A 20,063-nucleotide genomic window follows, 5' to 3' on the forward strand; every position below is an offset into this window, starting at 1 on the left:
ATGGGCACTGCTTGTGCCCCAGAGATCCTTTGGGCATTGCCATGGGTGATCCTTGCTCTCTTTGCCCTACTAGGTCCATGGGAAATGCATGTGCAAGCACAACACAGCAGGATCCCACTGCCAGCACTGTGCCCCTCTGTACAACGACCAGCCTTGGCAGGCTGCCGACGGCAAAACTGGAGCCCCCAAAGAGTGCCAGTGTAAGTATCCAGCCAGGAACAGCATCTCCAGAGCCTCTGCTGGAGCAAAACACTTTCTCGGTGCACATCTGTATTTCCAAGGGGCAGCAGATACTGAGGTGGTGGGCAGCTCTTTGAGAAGCAGCTTGGTGAGTGGAGAGCCGGTGCCACATTCCTGCCCAGCACCCACTGCACGCTTGTATGGCAAGGACAACCTTTCTCAGCCTTGCTCACAAAGCTCCTTGTTTGGTCTCCTCATGAGACCATGTTGCCTTTCTGTGGGTCCCAAGCACATCTCCCTCAGATGTAGCCTTGTGCTGTGGGCAAGACTGCCTGGGTGCCTTGGATGCAATGGGGGCACAGTGTTGTCCCCTCAATGGACACCACTGACAAGCATGTTTGCAGGAGCTATGGCCTTCAGCTGCTGGACCTGGGCTCTGGTCAGCTGTTGGGTGCTGGGGGCAGGAGGAGCCAGGGGCTCTGGGGAAAGTGCAGGCTGCGAGGGACTGCAGAGATCACAAGATGATCTGCTTCACTAACAGGCAGCATCCTAGCCAGGAGGGTGCTGAGGATTAACTGCATCATGCCAGGAAGGTTTTCAGGCATGCTGAGCACTGTCTTGGTGTGGCTAGGATGCTACCAACACTTAAGCTAGTGTCAGCCTGCCTGCATGTGGTCATAGCTTGCTGCAGAATTGATGTTCCTCACGGGAGTGCCAGTGAATCCCTGTTTCCCTGCAGAGGTTGGAACAGATCTCATTCGGTCTCCAACTTCAGTCCTGTGGGCATCCAGACTTCTGTCACTGCCCATGCCTGGAAAAGGGGATGCTCAACTTCTCTCACACACCTTCCATCCACCTGCTTGTTCCCTCCCTCAGCTGTAAGGAGCATCCCAGGTGCTGTTCAGGGCACTGCTTATTTCTAAAGCAGGGAGAGAAGGATCCCACCCCAGAAGGAGCAGTGAACGTGGGAGGTCTCCCTGTGCCAACCTGACCACATTGCGGCCCTTCTACTGCAAAACTCGTACTTGAAATAAAAGAATTAAAGGCATTATCCTTTCTTAAATGTCACCACAAGAGGTTGGGAAGCGTGGATGAAAATGAGATGATACTTCACACGTTCAAATGAACAATGGGTTTGTAGGCTGGGTCTCCCCTTCCCGAACATGCTTTGGGGTTTTGTGTTTCTTCTCCATAAATCAACATCTTTCACTGCCTTAATGACTCTTTCTTTTCCCTTTGGCTTCGTTTCAGCCTGCAAGTGTAATGGGCATGCTGACACTTGTCATTTTGATATGGATGCGTGGCTGGCATCGGGCAATCGCAGCGGCGGCGTCTGCGACAACTGCCAGCACAACACGGAAGGGCAGCACTGCCAGCGCTGCAAGCCAGGCTTCTACAGGGACCTCAGGAAGCCCTTCTCTGCCCCAGATGCCTGCAAACGTAAGTCAGAAACCTTTCACTAGTCAAATGCTTCTCTTAAGTAAGAAGGCATCAAAGGAAAGACGGTAAGATCTTCCTGCCTGTCCTTGGAGCAATCAACTTGCTCCAACGAAGGACAGGGAGCTCTCTGAATTGCCTTTGTGATGCTGTTGGCTAAAAGCAATGGTACAGTTTGCAGGGCAAAAAGCAGATGCTGTTGATCAATCTATCCCAAGGATCCCTGCAGCTTCAAGGCAGGGAAAGCCAGATGATTCACTTACTTTCTCCGGCTATTTTTGGAGAGCAGAAGCAGCATCATGTTTGCATGTTGTCCTTGTTTGGTGATGACCTCAAGCCCAGAGGAGGGGTGCCTTGGGATTGCAACAGGGGTGCAGCAGCTGATAAACAGCATCGCCCACCAGTGCGTGTTTGTGGCAGCAGCAGGTGGGCATGGATGGAGAGACAGAACACAAATGAAGTGATAGTCCAGAAGCTGTGACACCGAGGAGGCCAGGCCAAAAGCAATGACTTGGCCACATGTGAAATTAAATATTTCCCGAGCAAAAGCAGCCATCCAAAGGCCACTCTCCCCAGGGAGCAATGGTGACTCACCGTGGGGGACTCCAGATCCCCAAACCACACTGAGCACATCACACTGGTCAGCTAAATACAGAGCGTAGGCATGGCTTCATCTCTGCGCCCACAGGTACCCATGGGCTTCACTGGATTGCTCCTCACTGACCCAAATCTGGAGGAGGAACTTCATAGGCCACATAAAAACATCTGACTGACACCCTTCTTGTGTCATTTGAGGGGAGACTGAGCCCATCTGTCTCCTGCAAAGGAGAAATTCCTGTATTTAAAGGAAGAGAAACCTTTTGGGGGTGGGAGGGTGTGTGCACTTTCACTTTTGCCTGCAGGGTTGGTTGGGGAAGGACTGTTTTTGTCCTGTTGCCTCACCGCATATCATCCTTGTGAGACTCTGGGCAGCCCCACCAAAATTCCAGAGAAGAAGTCCTCCTCCTCCTCTGCACCTTTCACTGTTTCCAAGGAGGAACCGCAACAGATGAGCTGCCTGTTTTACAACCCTAATTCTCTTTGTGAAAACAGAATTGACTACAGTTCTGCATTACTTATGTAAATAATCATTTCACTGCTGTAGTATGTACACAAATTTGTTTTTCAAACAGTGCATTTAACAACTTTTTTAAGTTCCTTTACATACTTGTGTACATAGAAGTTCCAAGTCTCCCCTGAACATCAGATACTTTCCCCTTGTAATTATTGCCAAAACTTAAGCAACGAACTTTTGGTTTAGAGTCTCATTAGTGAAAAAACAGGTTAAATCTTGTATCTAGACCCAAAGAAGAAGCTTGAGAGTTTTTTTTACAATACATTAATTCAGTCTTGCTGATTTAAAAACCCCAAACAATTGGATTAATTGCCTCCTGGTAGATGAAAGACTGAAATAAACTCTTTATGGGACCCTCAAGCTCTGAAATGTGCTTCTACTGGGGTTCTGCCACCTTCCCTAGGACTGTAATTTGTGATGCTCTTTACGTGCCAGCTGACATCAGGGAAGAGCATGCACTTTTCCAAGGCCACTGAAGCCAGTTCAAGCTTTGGCACTGATTTGAGCGCTGGCTTCTGGACACTTAAAAATAACCCACTTCACCTTGGAGGTGGTAGGAGTGTCCACTGTCTCCTGTGACATCTCATGTGGCCCATCGAGGAGACAGAGTTTGACAAGGGACCCGTCATAGCATTTTCCTGGTGCCATAACACCCAGTCCAAATCCTGCAGCTGTTTGGAGAGTCTGAGAGGAAGCCAAACAGCATCTCCTGCACTGGCCACCATGGAACCCCTCCTTCCTTGCAGAACCAGATGCAAACAGAGGTCTCTGGATGTATTGCTGCTGAACAGCCACTAGCTCAAAGGGAAGGCTGCCAACAGCGTGCGTGTGCCTGTGTGCAAGTTAGACCAGTGCTAATGAAGTCAGGCATTACATCACATCATTAGCTATATGTTAGCCAAATCCCAGGAGGCTCGATTTGAAGTTCCTGCCAGCCCTTCAGGGCAGGATGAAGCTGTGGAGATGAGATGATTAATGGGTATTTTTGTTGACATATGCCAGTGCTCGGTCCTCTCAGCTTTCTGCATCCATCTCTACATCACTAGCCTGTGGCATTCCACTTTCCACGTTGTTTTATAGTGACATAAAGACCATGCATTTGTTTCCATTACTCTTTAAAGCAACAATCCAGCCTCTTTCTGTACCACTGTGTATTTGTGAACTCTGCTACTTAAAGGCCAAAGGTAACATATAGTTGATGAGAACTGTAAGACAGCCCTGAGTACAGTGAGAAAAAGTCTACATTTATTTACCTTTTACGTTAAGTACATCTATTTTTTGTCTCTCTCTTTTTCTTTCTCTTTTTTTTGGGGGACACACCTCACACCCCCCATATTTATGAGTGACAGAGCACAAAGTGCTCAGGGAGACAACTTTCCCCGGCATAAACTGGGTTCCACAAAAGTGTAGGGATTATCTGAATGCTTTCCTTTCAGGGACCCTATTGCTGCAAGCACACCGATTATTTCTCTCTGGGCTTTTCAAACCCTCACAAATGTTCTCCTCCCCAAGACCACTTCCCCATTTCCCTTCTGGTTTCCTGCTGCTGGGCTGCACCCGAGGACCCGGCATCCCACGGGGGAGGCCGCAGCTCGCAGGGCCGTAGCAAATGACTAATGACTGTTAAATTAAATTATATAAGACTGATTACAGCCTATGCCTGGCACACTTCCAAGGACCGTACCATGGTCTGCAAGAACAAGGGACACGCGTGGTGCCCTGTTATCCTTTCAGGGAACGCCATGGAGTTGCCTGCTTGCTTCTGGCTCAAGGCACCGTTATTGCTCAACTGCAGGGCAGCATTGAACATTTAAAAATACCAAGGTCAAAGTAAATAAAGGAGTTGTTAAGCCATAATCTTTAAGGATACTTTATAGATTCTTGTACGTGAAGAGCGTATATAATATTTGCTCAGGAGTAGGTGTGTACCTGATAAAATGAGATGTTCTGCCACTTAAAACAGCAATCTGATGACTCTTTCCCCCTGCCATACATATCAGTCCTTTTCTTTACATCCCTTATGAATTTTTAAGCCTCAACTACAGTATAATTGCCAACAATAAATCGGGGTTTATAATTGCTGAGTTTATTTTTGCTTTTCAACTGTAGGTTTTTGAAGGTAAATATTTGTCATTTCCAAAGGTTAGCTGGCAGCTGAAGAAACCTCAACGGTATCACCGATGGGGGGGAGGGGGAATTCCTGCCCTAACAGAGTCCCTTTCACTGGGTTTCGATCCCAGTCAGCACACGTGACGCTGAGACAGGCGGCTGTTAGTTCATACACGTGGGGAAGTGACATGCAGAACACTGCTAGGGAGTACAGGGAGGTTAATTGTTGTTTTAGCAACGCTGGTTATGAATTGAAAGGAAAGCAAAAAGAATCAGCCCTGTGGAAGGCTTCTCTTGGTGCCCAGCCAACCCTTCTCTCACTGGAGCTCCCTTGGCCATGGAAAACCCCAGCGTCTCCCATGGGATGGCCCCAACACATGAGCCAAGCATTGCCCCAAAGCTTCACGCTGAGAGTTTTGTGCTCTGTGCCTGTATATCCACCACAAAGTGCCATCCAACACGGCCTGGAGCTGCTTTATCTGCTGCTTGGCTGCTCCTCTCACCTTCCTGGAGGTGGGTCCCTGGCTATCTGTACTGCAGTGTGGCACAGATTAGGTGGAAGGAGGAAAACGGGGTGTAAACCCAACACTCAGAGCAGCAGCCCATGAGGGAGCAGTAGCTGCAGCTGCCAAATGTTGCAGCAGCAGTCCTGCAGTCCTTTTCTTCCTGACGTTACTATAGCTTGGAAGCACTTGGTCCTATTTTCAGGCATTTCTTTCAAACTTGGCACAATGCATTCACATTTGAGCTCTGGAGTCTCTCTTCTGCCTCTACATTGCCCAGCACGTTTCCACTGCAGTTCATCACAAATATTTACTGTGCTGTAAATTTGCCACCAAAAGCATTCAGAATAATGCCACTTAGTGTCATCTCAGGCCTCCACCCTAGGTGCAAAACCAAAAACCTTCTGTTTGTTGGCTGCTGGTGGAAAGCACCTTGGGAACTCACAGTGGAACAGCTAGGAAGGATGTGGTCCGTGGAGGTGGGTACACAGTCCTTGTAGAAATGCCCAACCTTTACAACAAGCTGCATCTCTTTACAGCTTTTGTTAATAGGTATAGCCAACTACATTCTCATGGTGAATTGCCATTTTAATTGCCTGTGAGCTTGCTGTTGTATTTTTCACAACAGCCCTTGTAAATGTAATATTCTTGTCTCACAACGGTGTGCCACCACCATGAGATTTTCTATTAGAAAAAAGAAATTGTGCAAAGTTGTTGTCTAGAGCATAAAAAGCTCCAATCCCAGTAGGGTTTGAAGGAAAACTCTGCTGCAACCCAACTGAAACAGGGCCAAATCGCTCTCTGAGCCACAGGTTCAGCTCACTAACTGCAGGAGAACAGAAGAGCTTGAAGTGCTTGATATTTCCCCTGAAGGGGCTGAGGAATGCCAGAAATACCCACCACATCTAGTAGGAAAAGGGAGCATTTGGCTGCATGTGTCAGGTGTAAAACACTTCATAGACTTCAGGAGAAAGGTATGCGAGCCTTGGTGAGCGCTGTTGAAAACTATGCTATTAAAGGTACTGGAGTTCACTGCCTGCAGCTAGTTACACAGTTTGTGGAGAGGCCTTCTAATCTTTTAATTTTATATAATTATATTTGTTTGGGAATGGAAAGGGTGGGGGAAATTTGGGGATTACTTTGGCAAAGATTTTGGAATCGTCGTCGCCTCCAAGTTAACTGCCAATATTAATCTATCCTTTAATATTTTGAAACGACACTTCAGATATGTCAAAACCCTGAAACCACAAGAATGTTGTCAGAGCAAAGTTAAATACATCTGTATGTGTGTGTGTGTAACAGTAAGTATTTTAAGAGAAAGAAAGAACATGCAGTGGCTTTTCTGCTTTATTGCCTTCCTGGTTGCAAAATAAAAGCATTGGTACTAGAATTTGGTGACAAATTTTCCTTCCAAATGAAATTTTCTCAGGAAATCTAATTGTTATGTAAATAGAGTCTTAGACAAAAGCCTTTCAGCAGGGAATTGTTTTTGATGTAATGCACAAGGCTGACTGCAGCACGGCCTAGTCGGGGACCCAAATGGTGAGGGAAGGAGGGCATGGGTCACCCTGCTATTGGTCCTGCGTGGCACAGTGTTGCCTGCTGGCCAGGCTGAATGCTCAGAGGTTTGGCTCACACTTTTGGTAGCTGTGTTTCTGATCTTGGAGAAGATTAACATCTTGGGGGGCGGGGGGGACAGAAGGGTGATGGGAAGACCACAGTCTTGCACCAGACACGAATTGTATTTATCCAAAAGAAAAATCCTAATAATGATATAAGGAAAACCTCACACCACCTGTATTAGGATGTCCTTTCTGATTTGTGAGAACAGACGTTTCCCCCCGTGTGTCCCAGTATGCTTCTGCTGCAAGGGGCTGTGGGGGAGGAGAGAAGAGCAGCTGCACAAGCTCCTGTCCTGGAGTATGTGCAAAAGTACAGCTCTGAGCCATCGGTGTCCTCATTCTTTTTTATAGTGTCTTGAAATGATGCCTTTAAAAGAAAATCAGATAGCAACAGAGGGGTACTTTTTGTTCAACCTCCACTTTAATTAAAATTACTTTTCTAAGGTAGTTGGTTTGGGGGGGGGGAGGGGGTGTTAACCACCTAGTTGCAAGACAGTTGAGGGAATAGAGTGTACAGTCGACAAGTTTGCTGACAACACAAAACTGGGAGGGGTGGCTGACACACCAGAGGCTGTGCTGCCTTTCAGCAAGACTTGGACAGGCAGGAAAGCTGGGTGGGGAGAAGTTTAATGAGATTTAACAAGAGCAAGTGTAGGGTCTTGCATCTAGGGAAGAACAACCCCAGGTACCAGTATAGGCTGGGGACTGGCTTGTTGGAGAGCAGACCTGGGGGTCCTGGTGGACAGCAGGGTGACCATGAGCCAGCAATGTGCCCTCATGGCTAATGGCAATGCCAGTAGCATCCTGGGGTGTATTAGGAGGGGTATGGTTAGTAGGTCAAGAGAGGCCCTTCTCCTACTCTACTCTGCCCTGGTGAGGCCACATCTGGAATATTGTGTCCAGTTCTGAGCCCCTCAGTTCAAGGACAGGGAACTCCTTGAAAGAGTCCAGCACAGGGCCACCAAGATGATTAAAGGAGTGGAGCATCTTCCTTATGAGGACAGGCTGAGGGAGCTGGGCCTCTGTAGCTTGGAGGAGACTGAGGGGTGACCTTATTCATGTTTATAAATACATAAAAGGCAAGAGTTAGGAGGACAGAGCTTTTGCACTCACAGATCCTGTCTCTTCCTCCACGGTGTCTTCTGCAGCTTGTTCCTGCCACCCCCTGGGATCAGCCGCGCTCCCCCTGGGTCCCCGCACCTTCTGTGATCCCAGCACTGGTGACTGTCCCTGCAAGCCCGGCGTGGCGGGGCCCCGCTGTGACCACTGCCTCCCCGGCTACTGGGGCTTCGGTGCCTATGGCTGTCGCCCCTGTGACTGTGCCCGCAGCTGCGACCCCCACACCGGTGACTGCCGCAGCAGCAGGTGAGTTGGGGGGTCCTGGTGACCCTCCCCAGCCTCAACATTACCTCCATGATCTCAGTCGCAGGGAAAGCACTGCTCTGACCTGATTTATGCACAGCACATGGTCTGAAAAAAACCATTATATAAAATATGTGGGGTTTGGGGTGGTCAGGAGTTGGAGTTGAAGCAGGAGCTGAAGTTGCAGTTAATCTGTGTTCCTGACACACCGTTGGATTATTGCCTCTCGGTGCAGGTATTAATGCATGGGGTGTTATCCACAACCTTCACAGTTGCTTCCTTTTGATGAGCAAAATGTGAACATCAGGGAGATCTGGGTGAGACAAGACCAAAGGCTCCATATGGTTCTGTAACAATTCAGCTTGCAATGACTGGACTTAGAGGCAGGCTCTGACTCTGAGAAGACACACATTGTAATAGTATCCCACTCTCCGGATCTCACACGTAGCTTTTTTTCCTACCAAGCTGGGGATATTTATAGCATATAAATCCATATAACATATTTTAAACCCCAAATAGATTCATGACTCACTCTAACAACACTCAACCTGTTTGCTTTCCAAAACTGCCCCTTGCCTTTAACACCACCAAGACGCTGTCAGGTTGTGCCCAGAGGATAGGTTGGTAGTGGCCCTGCTTTCTGTCTGCTGCAGGAGGAAGGATGACCATCTCTCTTTTCCCCCAACAGCTCAGACACGACCTGGCACAATGAAGCACCACCTTTCCAGGCCATGCTCAATGAGAGCGAGCCCTCCTGGGACTGGGAGGATGAGCAGGGCTTCTCAGCACTCCGGCACTCGGGTAGGATGGTGCTTCACACGTTTCCCTGCCCTGTCCCTCCTGCCACCAGCTAGCATGGATAGAGTCTTCTGCACTGGGGTGTAATTAGTGCCCTGGCAATTGCTGGCGGGGATAGACGTTCCCCCATTGGTGTCCTGTGTGACCACCTCCTTTCTCTCCAGAAGCCAGAGGAGCCTTACGGCTCATCCCATCAGTGTGAGGACATGCAAACCCTTTAGGCAGCCTGTCCATGCCGGAAGGCTGTACCCAGCACTCAGCTGTGGATAAAGGCAAGAGCTGCCTGCCTGAGTTTGCAGTCCCAGCTCCGAATTTCAAGGCTGAATGCTCTGGTGTTTTACTTGGCCATCGTGCTTTACACGTGCCTCTGTATTCATTAGGACTATTACGTGTTGGACAAACCAGCAACATTACTTAGAGGGTGGGGCTGGCCGCTCCACTGGCAGGGAATTAGAGTGTTTCTAACTCAGAATTTATTTCCCCAACACCACAATTTTGGCATCAACTGCAGCTTAGGATGCAATTCGAGAGGACCTAGTGTTTCAGCTACTGCCACAGCCGGGAAAGGTACTGCGCCCCTGTCCCCCCCTGCCCCATTTTGTCGGGGCTGGGTGCCGTGTGAGGTTGCTGGGAGGCAGGTTGGCCCCACGGCACCACGTCAAGCCGTCCCCCCCCCCCCCAGCAATCACTGCATGCAAGCAGGCATGCGTCACTTCCTGCGCTCTCAGAAAGCGGCACGATAGCATCTCCAAGATACAATAATTGAGTTAATTGAGGGGAAAGCTCCATCATTTGTCTGGGCGACTTCATTCTGGACGTAAATAAGTATATCGTGTTATTCTTTGTCCTAGGATCACGGAAGTCATCAATCTGCCTTAACCTCTGCAACGTTTCCTTTTAAAACTTCGTCTGGTACATTACGGTGTGGAAAATACCACGGGGAAAGGCATGGATGTTATTCGCATCCCAAGGCAAAATAATGAGGCCTTTGTTTCCCTTCTCTTCAAATTGTAAACAAGGAATAATTGCCCTTGGGCTAAGATTATGTATTCAGTCAGGATCTGAAAATAGGGCTTTTTTTTTTTTTTTGCACAGGGCTTGTGGACCACGTGGAAACTTCTGGCAGGTCCTGGGCTCTGCCCATTCCTGTCTTTTAGGTACAATCCACAGCTGTTTGCTTCCTTCTCTTTCCCCAGGTAAATGCGAATGTAAAGAGCAAGTTTTAGGGAATCCCAAGGTCTTCTGCGGGATGAAGTACACCTACGGTGAGTTGTGAGTGAGGCGGCAGGGGTTTAAAGGGAGGTGCTGCGGGGAAGTGCAAGAGTGTGAAGCATGAGAGGTACTGATCTGTGTGCCTCTCCATACTGGCAAATCCTTGGGCGACTTAATCTAAGGGCAGATCTTTGACCTTTCTCAAATACTTAGATCTCATGGTCCCATCTCAAGGTAGGGGAAGTGTTTTCCCCTGCTCCCCACCTCTCTTGCTATTAAAATACCCTTGTGCCAAAATCATGGGGTGGGGTGGGGGGGAAGATCTGGAAGCTTCCCTGAGAGTTGTCTAGGTCCGAGACAGACCATAAAGCACTGTTTCCAAAAAATGCATCACTGAAACTCTGTCTGTAGACCAGGTGCCCCAAGCACAGTCCAGAAATCATTAAATACGAATTACACTGAATGTAAGGAGGGACAGTGATCACCACACAGAGAAAACGACTCCAGCAACCACTGGGATCTTTCCTCTGTCAACAGGGTTCGTCTGTTGCATGGAGTGATGTGTATTGTCTATGTGTCTGTTGGATTTAAATGAATAAGAGAAGGCACTTTGTTTCCCAAGACCTCTTCCATGTGTCCCACTGAACCGACTCCTTTATACCACAGCAGAGCAAGGAATGCTCCGTGTAGCACTCCCTTCTTTGACAGCCTTCCAGGGGTCTCTTCACCTGCTTTGTTTTGCACAGAAGTTGAAAATGCACAGAGAGATAACCCCTACCTCTGCAGGCTGGGGAGCAACCTACAAAGGGAAGTTCAAGGGGCCGACAGCTGTTGAAATATAGCCCTGGCTTAGCGATATTAGGGAAAAATCTGATTCTGCTTTGCTTTGCTCCCTGGCTGCGATAGTGACCGTGTTTAATCTTCCAAAAGATAAGAAATTTAAAAAAAAAAAAAAGTCACAAAAGACCCAAGTTCATAAATCTTATCTAAAGTGCACTCAGGCTTCCCACCCTTTCATCACTCAACGTGCAAAGGTGTCAGCTAAACTGGAGGGACAGGTGAGTTATGGGGCTCATCATGAGCTCCAGGAGGTCATACAGCAGGAGAAGTTCCCTTGAGCTTCCTAATGCACCACACTGAATAAAGCACCTGCCAGGACAGGTATCAGCATGGTCAGGAGGCTCACATGTGGGACCTGAGCCTCCAACACACGGGGACTCAGACGGTGGGAGTATGCCTGTGGGTTATCTGTGAGTTCAAAATACTCCAAACCAACCAGCAGCATTTCTGCCCATGGGTATGGGGACATATGTCCTTGTCCATCAGCTCTGCTCACCTTGGGCTTCCCAGCAAGTAGCATCAGGCTGACTTCACTGTAACTGATTGTCCTCATGGCTTTGCCCACACACCTGCACTAGAGAAAAAAAAAAAAAAAAAACAACAAACCCAAAAACCCCAAACTATTGTAAATAGTTTATGTATTTCAGGGTTTGAATTTGTGTCTTCCCAGTGATCAAAACAAAGATCTTGTCAGCCCATGACAAAGGCTCCCACGCAGAAGTCAATGTGAAGATCAAGAAAGTCTTGAAATCCACAAAGCTGAAGATCCTCCGGGGCAAGAGGACGCTCTACCCTGAATCCTGGACTAACAGAGGCTGCACTTGTCCCATCCTCAATCCTGGTACGTTTGACCCACCCCATTTACACAGGTCTCATTCCCACCCCTCTGTCCCCTCATGCCAATGAGCCGAGATTGCAGCCAGGTGTTGATTAAATTACTGGCTGTTACATCTCTTAGATTCCAACAGCAATCTCCATCAAATTTGAATTTTGTGGAGAAAAACTTGGTTCATTCTACAAACTTTCAAACATCTGATTCTCTTTATGAAGCATAATGACATTCATACAGCTTTACCTGTCTCAGTCTGTTCCCAGAGGGAGAGAGGCACCTATCGTACCCCGACTACATGACATATCTTTTCAAAACTAATGCTAATTTGAATCCATAAAAACACATTTATATCTAATTTGAGTACTGATATTATACTAAAATTATAATCTAAACTCAAGGGAAGGTGTCTCTTTTGAAAGTAATGCTGATTTGCATCTACAAAAGGAAGAGGTTCTCTTACGCAGCGAGAGGGCAGATTTGGCTTCACAGTTTTCTTTCATCTCCTGTCACTGAAATGGAGTAAAACCCATGGTGGCTGAACAGTGTGTGCAGCCTCCAGCACAGGGATGAGGACATGCAGACTCAGGTTTTTCTTCAATAAAGCAAAACTAAGCCCAGGCTGACACACCTTTCTTTACAACAGTTACCAGCTAGTTCAGATAAAGGGTTTTCTTTGTGAGGCACACACATCACTTGGAAATCACTGATCAAAAGCTCAACTTCAGTGCTGGGACGACCTTTACATATGCAGCAGTAGGAACTTCCTTCGTGGAGGTGGGAAAGGGCTGTCTGTGAGGCTGGATCATGCAGAAAGGTTATTCATTGATGAGGTGTTTGCAGTATTCTTTCATCTCTACCTGAGTGACCGTCTTTGGCTTTGAAGGCAAAGCTGCTGTGATAGCACAGCTGTAATTCAGGAAGCCTTGTCAGGGGCAAGGGTTGGATGAATCAGCAGCCTTAGGCAAGACTTTACAGTTTAAGTGCAGTAAAACTTTGGATACAGCTAAAACACCATAAATCTATAATTAAATAGATACAGCTGGATTATTTTTCCATATGCAATGCAAATGCAAGCAAGAAAGCATTAATGTGAACCTGGAGGAACGCCAGGAAAGCTGTCAGACAACAGGCATGCAGGGCAGCCCCACACCTGACACCAAGCTTTGCGACTCTGCTACCTCTGGAGGAGCTCCACTGGTTTTCCCCAGCAAAGACTGTGTCAGTCACACAATCTGTGAAGGTCACTGGGATACCAGCAGAAGGATGGAGGTGCAGTTATCTTTAGGGAGGATGCAGGCACCTGACACATGAAGTGTTACTCCCTTGCCAGCTCTCATGAGCAAAGCTTGGTATTGTCTTGAAGTGGAGCTGCTGGAGTTCCATGACTATAAATGAATGTCAGCTTTCATGTTGGAAAGAAGGAGTGAAGTTTAGTCCTAATGGGAAACTTGAAAACATCAGCTGAGTGCATCTTCAAGGTTCAATCATTTCAAAGGGGGGGGAAATCTCAGATTTTTTTTTTAATCTCATGTTTTCCTTTAGCTACCACATTCATTTCTGAATGGTTGGCAATGCTACATTAGCAGGTTTGACCATCTCTATAAGAGCTTCTGACTTCCAGATGAATAAACCAACAACAGCTGGGTGAAAAGCCAAGCTGATACAAAGCAATTTCCTGACACATAGTTGTAATGGAAGTCACATCTCCTAAAAACATAGAGGAGATTAAAGATAAAAATAAAAGAAAGACATATTTTTATTCTGTTTCACCAGGCTAGAGGCATACCTAAAGGAGGGTAGGCTCTTAAATGCTCTGGCAAGAAATGCAAACTCCAAGCATTTATCAGATCTCCATGGGCTGTTTCAGATGATAAATGTGCTCCTTCCTACGGTGGGATATTCGCTACTCTTGCCACACCTTCCCTTCCACATACACCCTCAGAGGCAGGTTGGGCTTCTGGTAGGACACTAAGCTGAAAGATGTAAAGGTCCCAGCCATCTGCAAGGGAAGAGGAGCCAATTCCTCTCCTTGAATTAGCTAAAGAAACACTGCCACAGATCTCACTGCTGCTGTCATGCCTCTGAAACAGCTGGCAGAGGCAGGAGGTGATGCAGCTCTTTTCAGTGTGGCTGCCAACGCCTCAGGTTCTTCTGGGGTGCTCATGCTGTGAAATCTAGTGCTGCCTCTTGTCAGGGTCCAGCGTGCCTTTGCCTGCAAAGGAGGCACTGATTATTTTGAGCAATGCACCAGCACTGATCTGTCCTGCACTGTCATTGCCTGGGAAGCGCTGAACCCACCAGTTTCCAGGCTCAGGTGTATTCAGGGAGGGGTGAGGCAGGAGGCTGCCAAATGAAGGTAATAGCAGCTCACAAATGAGGTATAAAAACTTACAGTGCAGCCCTCCTCCCTCCCCTCACACCACACTTCAGCTTCCATTTACATTTAGAAGCCAAGAAGATCAGAGGTTGTATGCTGCATTACTGACAGGTGTGCCACAGAGGTGGTTTTTTTCCACAGATACAGGTAGAGGCAAAGATATAGAGATATATGAAAGAATCAATATGCATAAATATTTCTTTGTATAAGTCCTTTTTTCCATGGGACTAGATATCCATAGAACTTGAACACCCTGGAGGTGTTCAAGGCCAGGTTGGATGGGGCCCTGGGCAACCTTGTGTAGATCCAGGCCTGGAGGTTGGTGGCCCTGCCTGTGGCAGGAGGGTTGGAACTCTATGATGCTTGGGGTCCCTTCCAACCCAGACCATTCTGTGATTCTATGATATCCAGGCTGGCTTGGCAGCATCAGTGGGCCTCTGGAGCGTAGTGCTGTGCAGTTCCTGACCGCTTTGCTGGTTTGCAGGCTTGGAGTACCTTGTGGCAGGACATGAGGACACCCGAACGGGCAGGCTCATTGTCAACATGAAGAGTTTTGTCCACCAGTGGAAGTCGGCTCTTGGAAGAAAGGTCCTGGAGATTCTGAAGAGAGACTGCAACTAGAAGCGTGCGAGCGCCGAAGGGCAATTCCTTTATGCACCAAACGCAACAGCCTTCGCAGAGAGAAGACCTCTAGGATGAAAACTGGAATGTAAGAAAATAGTGCCAAAACATGTAGCAAGGCGTCAGAGTTGTAAGCGCTGCCTGATTTAACCTTTCCCAGCCAATGCTCATTCACCCGCCGGTAGCTTCCTTGCCAGGGCCTCGCCTGAGCCCAGCTCATCCTTACCTTGGAGGAAATGAAAGGAAGGGCGGACGCTTGTGTCTCTCTCTCTCTCTCTCCAGAGTGAAGTTAGAGCAACTCCTGAGAACCCACCCATCGCCCCAGACTAAATTGCCACCCTAGAGAGGGAAAGCATGCCCACAAGTTAGAGCTGCCAAGCAAAACAGCGCTGCCAGTGCTGCCAGCACAGATCCTCAGCGACTTCCAGAGGCTCCCAGAGGATGCTGTGGGGAAGGCAATGGCTGCAGCAGTGGGCAGGTGCTGGCAGCAGCGTGGCAGTGACGAGCACTCTTTAGAACCAGCCCCTCAGGTTAGGAGATGGCACCCATCGAAGAGAATCAGGTATCACCCTCTTTTAACCTGGTCACCCCACTGTAGGTTCTGAGGGCTAAATTCTCTGCCGGTGCTGGCAAGGATGGAGGTACGGGAGCAGGCCGAATCCCTCTGCTTTGGCACAAGCACGATGCAGGGCAGAGGCCAGCTCTCCACCCACCTCATGGCCACAGAGAAGAGCCAGCTCCGGAGGTTTGAAGAGTCTCTGAGCTTTTGTCCTTGAAGTGTTAAAAAACGAACCCTAAGCCCTAGTGTAAATATTTCATTGTATAAAGCACTTTACTACCTGCCACTTCACAGTGCGGGAAGTCTAATTGTGTTGGGGAAAGAAGAGGTTGAAGGTGACACGTGAAAAATAACTCCCTGAAACAGAAGCACTCCTGAAGACACCCCCCACCCCCACCCCCACCCCCCCCAGCTGGATGGCGTTAATGGTATAAAGGGAATGGCCAGCCTGGCACTGGCCACTCAGAGTATCTGAGAATGCAATCTGAAAGATAAAGTATTTGCACTGAAGTCCCAGCTTCAGACCAGCACGTGGACCCCGTGGGCAGGACTCCAGCGAGACTTCGCAAGCAGTTGTGAGAAGCAGAAGAAGAGACTTTTGAGAGTTAAAAAATGCAATTGCCTGAGGAGAGAAACTGCCTGCAGGAAAAGCAGTGGATGCAGAGAACGGAAAGGACTCGCATTCACGTATCACGACCCAGTGATTCATGGTGGGCCTGGAGTTTATTTTATTTTTATGTTAGTATTTAAAACTGAACATTTTGTTTTCTTCTGTGTTACTGTTTGCAACATATATGGCCATTATACTTCCTCATTAACACCAGTATGGAATATAGCACAGTTTACTGCCGTTTTCAGCACTAAAATATATCTGTTTCTGTAAAGCATCTGTAAACCACATTGCATAGAGTGTATTTTGTTCATCAGTGTGAGGGCAAAAGGAAGACACACACCACCAGACAAGTCACAAGTCTACCAATCCGCTTTACATATGTATTTTTCTTTCAAGGTCCTGTGGACTCTCTTTAAAAAAAATTAAAAAAAATTTAAAATCCTATTTTGGTAATTTGTTTTTATATCTCATGTATGTAATAAATATAATATGAGTTCAACATCTTTGTCTTCTGTTACTGCTTATGACACTGGCATCGCAGTCCTTGTGCCTGCACTAGAGAGCACAGTGAAGACGTTGCTGGGTGAGAAGAAGCTGCTCTGGGGGTATTTTCCTCTTAGGGGGGTGGGGAGGGGGTTACGTTCACCATATGATAAAAAGCCAGGTAGCATGGGTGGCTCACAGAAATCCCATTTCACCTCTATTTTGGGAGGCTTGTAAACTCTTCTCATAAGAAGGGGAACTGTACCTAAGTATTTTCAAAGCTGGGCAGGTCCTTGCATCCACACAAGCCATCTGATGGCTGAGCTGCAAAGCACAAAAAGCTAGCCAGGGATGGTGGAAATCAGGCTCACTCCCTACATTTGAAACTGTAAAAGGGGGCAAAAAAAAATAGGCTGTGGGAAACAAACTCTATGGCAAAAGCTCTATAAAAACGCTGCAGAGTGAAGTCAAGCATCAGAAATGAGTGGCCGGGGGGTCCAGGCATGAGCCACAGCATGGGCAGCAGCTCTCCAGGTGGGCAGTTAATCAGTGACTGCGGGGGCACCAGGCACCACCCATGTCCCACTGGAGGAGAGGTCAGGGAAAGACTCCTGTGGAGACACCCGGAGACGAAGAGCCTCCAATAGCTCTGCTTTGATTTAAAACTTCACAGTTTTACCTGCTTGGCATATTTTTAGTTTCATTTCGTTTTAATGCCATTAAAACTACACTTACAACGTCCAGTTGATTAACGTGGCATTGTGAAAGCTGAAGGGTGTGAGCAGGGAGGTCCTCAGCCCCAGGCGGCTCAAAAACCACAGGGAACCGGAATGGCTCTGGGGGTGGACCCTGCTTATGGCACCTTGTCTGACCCTGGGTCAGGTCGGGTCTGAGCCTGGGGTCTGGGCACTGAACGTTTTACAGAGGAAAGAGAATTGTTTCTGTAGGGAAAATCTGCCCTTTAGAGTTTCTGTGAGGGAATTGTGCCTGGTAGAGGAAACGTCCTTTTACCACAATGGGGTAAGCGGGATATCCCTCCATCCGCGTGGGATTACCCACAGTGACAAGGTGGCCAGCCAAGCCTCTCTCAGCTTGGACAGTAAATCCTGGCAACTGAGTGCATTCAGGAAAGCAGCTTGCCTGGTTTATCTTTCTAACCCCATCTGTAACATGCATGAGAAGGGGAAGTCTGTCCCTGCCCACCTGCAGAGTAGATTTATTGCATGATGACTCCAGGAGCAGCAATGCTTTGACCAGTCCTGCTTGGGACAAAAATCAGTGGCAGGAAAAACAGCTTGATCACAATTGAAGTCGGCAGCTGCATCCACAGAAGCATCTTTACTTTCAGAAATAGCCCTCTGGCCTTACAGAGAAGAGCTGCTGATGGGCAGCTTCCCAGGGGCTGAGCTTTGCCAGGACCAGGCACTAAGCTAAATCCACAAGCTGCTGTGCAAGTGAAGCTTTCCCCACTGTCCTCTGCTGTTCACTGGTACTTGTGGAAGAAAGCAGGACAAGCGACCCAGATCTGCATGTTAGTGTTCACTGACTGACCTGAAGAGAGGTGATTGGAGGAGGCTGTACTCAGAGATGTCCCACACCCTCCTTCCGGGAGGTCACCTTACACAGCCTATTGCTCGCAAATGAACATCTGCAAATGGGGTGAGCGTCCCCCCAATGCAGGATGGGCACTTCTGTCCAGCCCATTCAACAGGAAGCAGAAGGTGATTGGGCCGGGGCGGGGGGGAGAGGGGTGCAGTGTGGGGTGGAGCGGGGCACGGTGCGGGGTGGAGCGGGTAGGGTTAGGTGAATCATCTGCTCTTATTCCCTTTACAAGCTTTTTTGTCTTTGGACTGCCACAGCAGTTACCAACCATATCTACAGGGTGGAGGTGCAAGGAAGGATGGGGAAGAAGCCCTGACCCCATCCCTCCCTGCAGCAGCAGCAGGCTACAGGGGCACCAGACAGCCCATGGACCCCAATAGCACATCCCCCACCTGCCAGGAGCTGCAGCTGGCAGAGGCCTCCTTCCTTCTCACCATCTCCCAGACCAAGGCCCCAGCAAGCTGCAGAAGCCGTGTCCCCTCCTGCCATGGCAAGAGCCAGGAGAGCACTTGGGGCCGAGCTGGCTGCACACACACAGGGCCTGTCCGGCCAGCCATTGCTCGCCCCAGAGGAATGTGATCTTTCAGCCCCAGTGGAAAATTACAGGCGTGTTTAATACAGTCACTCCAGTGGGTGAAATCTTCTGGGATGTGACCGTGTTGCTGAAAATGACTGAACATCTGGTACTACCGGCCTGCCGAAATGGGAAGCCGGGCTGGTATGGGTAAACATAACAACTCGGGAACAAATAGCTGCAGTGCATTTCTTCTTCTTCTTCTTCTTTTTTTTTGTTAATCTTTATTTTTAGTTATCTTATTGACTTCAGTATCAACACTGGATAGAATAAACATCTCAAAAATGTCCGGTGGCTGCTGCCCCAGTATCCAGAGAAGCCCCTCTCTCCGATAAGGCAGGAGGAGATCAGCAGCCTGTGGGCTTTCTGGGCTCATGTTGATTTTTCAATGACAGTGTTTCCAAAGCACGCCCTTGCCAAGGGGTCACAGCTTCTTGCCTCTCTTTTCCCACAGTTCAGCACAGAAACATCACAAATGCCTTTTATTGCTTCAAGGGACAGCAATGAGACCTCGGCAAGGCTCATGGGCCAGGAAATCTACTATATATGGGAAGCTTGTTGGCATATTGAAAATGTTAGCATGGCCAAGAGGGAAGAGCCACTCTCTGTGCCCAGCCCAGATCCGGGTTATGCCCATCCCCTCATTTCTCCATCACTCTGGTGACTCCTCTGGAGGCAAATATCTCTGGGCTCCTTGCAGATGGGATGTGCTTATGGGTGTGATGTGCTCACAGGTGTGATGGGGTCACAGATATGCCCAAATGATGCACGCAGCCCAGTGAAAATTTTGTCATGCCCAAGCCTTGCTCCCTGCAATGCAGTCTGCAGGTCAAGGCATCTGCAAGCTCTACCTGGACACCTTCTCAGCAGTAGAAGATGAGTGAAAGAAGTTCATCAGCCTGCTGAGAGGTCATGGCGGGGTGTCAGTGTGAGTGAGGGTGTGTCTATGTGCATCCCAACGGGACTTCTCACTCCTTCTTTTCCCAGGTGGTGGTTTCTCTGCTCACTTCTCTGAGCTCCCCCTGACCAGACAGGTTGCTTACACTGACGGTGTTTCTTTCTTTGGCTTCGTCTTCCCTCAGTCTTACACATAGACTTTATATACACATGCTGTGCACAGGACATGGATTTTAAGACATCTGGAAATCAGGACTGGCAAAAGCTGCTCAGCTCTGTATGAAAATTGCTTTGAGGGATAATAAAATTCCTTTCTAAACCCAACGTT

At 48.3% G+C, this 20,063-nt stretch overlaps 1 protein-coding gene across 1 annotated transcript in view; it reads left to right on the plus strand.

Moving 5' to 3' along the window:
- Positions 1 to 16,673, plus strand: part of NTN4 (netrin 4) — a gene marked incomplete at its 5' end in the record, with an annotated part of 48,669 nt that extends 31,996 nt beyond the window's left edge. The window contains 7 exons of the mRNA XM_084268352.1: positions 74 to 200; positions 1,432 to 1,620; positions 8,114 to 8,330; positions 9,016 to 9,128; positions 10,322 to 10,390; positions 11,848 to 12,018; positions 14,871 to 16,673. Coding sequence (XP_084124478.1) covers positions 74 to 200; positions 1,432 to 1,620; positions 8,114 to 8,330; positions 9,016 to 9,128; positions 10,322 to 10,390; positions 11,848 to 12,018; positions 14,871 to 15,007 — 1,023 coding nt within the window. The 3' untranslated portion in view covers positions 15,008 to 16,673. The remainder of the gene's footprint in view (positions 1 to 73; positions 201 to 1,431; positions 1,621 to 8,113; positions 8,331 to 9,015; positions 9,129 to 10,321; positions 10,391 to 11,847; positions 12,019 to 14,870) is intronic.
- Between the last annotated feature and the right edge of the window lie 3,390 nt (positions 16,674 to 20,063).

Source organism: Gallinula chloropus (assembly GCF_964237585.1).
Source record: "Gallinula chloropus genome assembly, chromosome: 1".
In the NCBI taxonomy this organism is placed as follows: Eukaryota; Metazoa; Chordata; class Aves; order Gruiformes; family Rallidae; genus Gallinula; species Gallinula chloropus.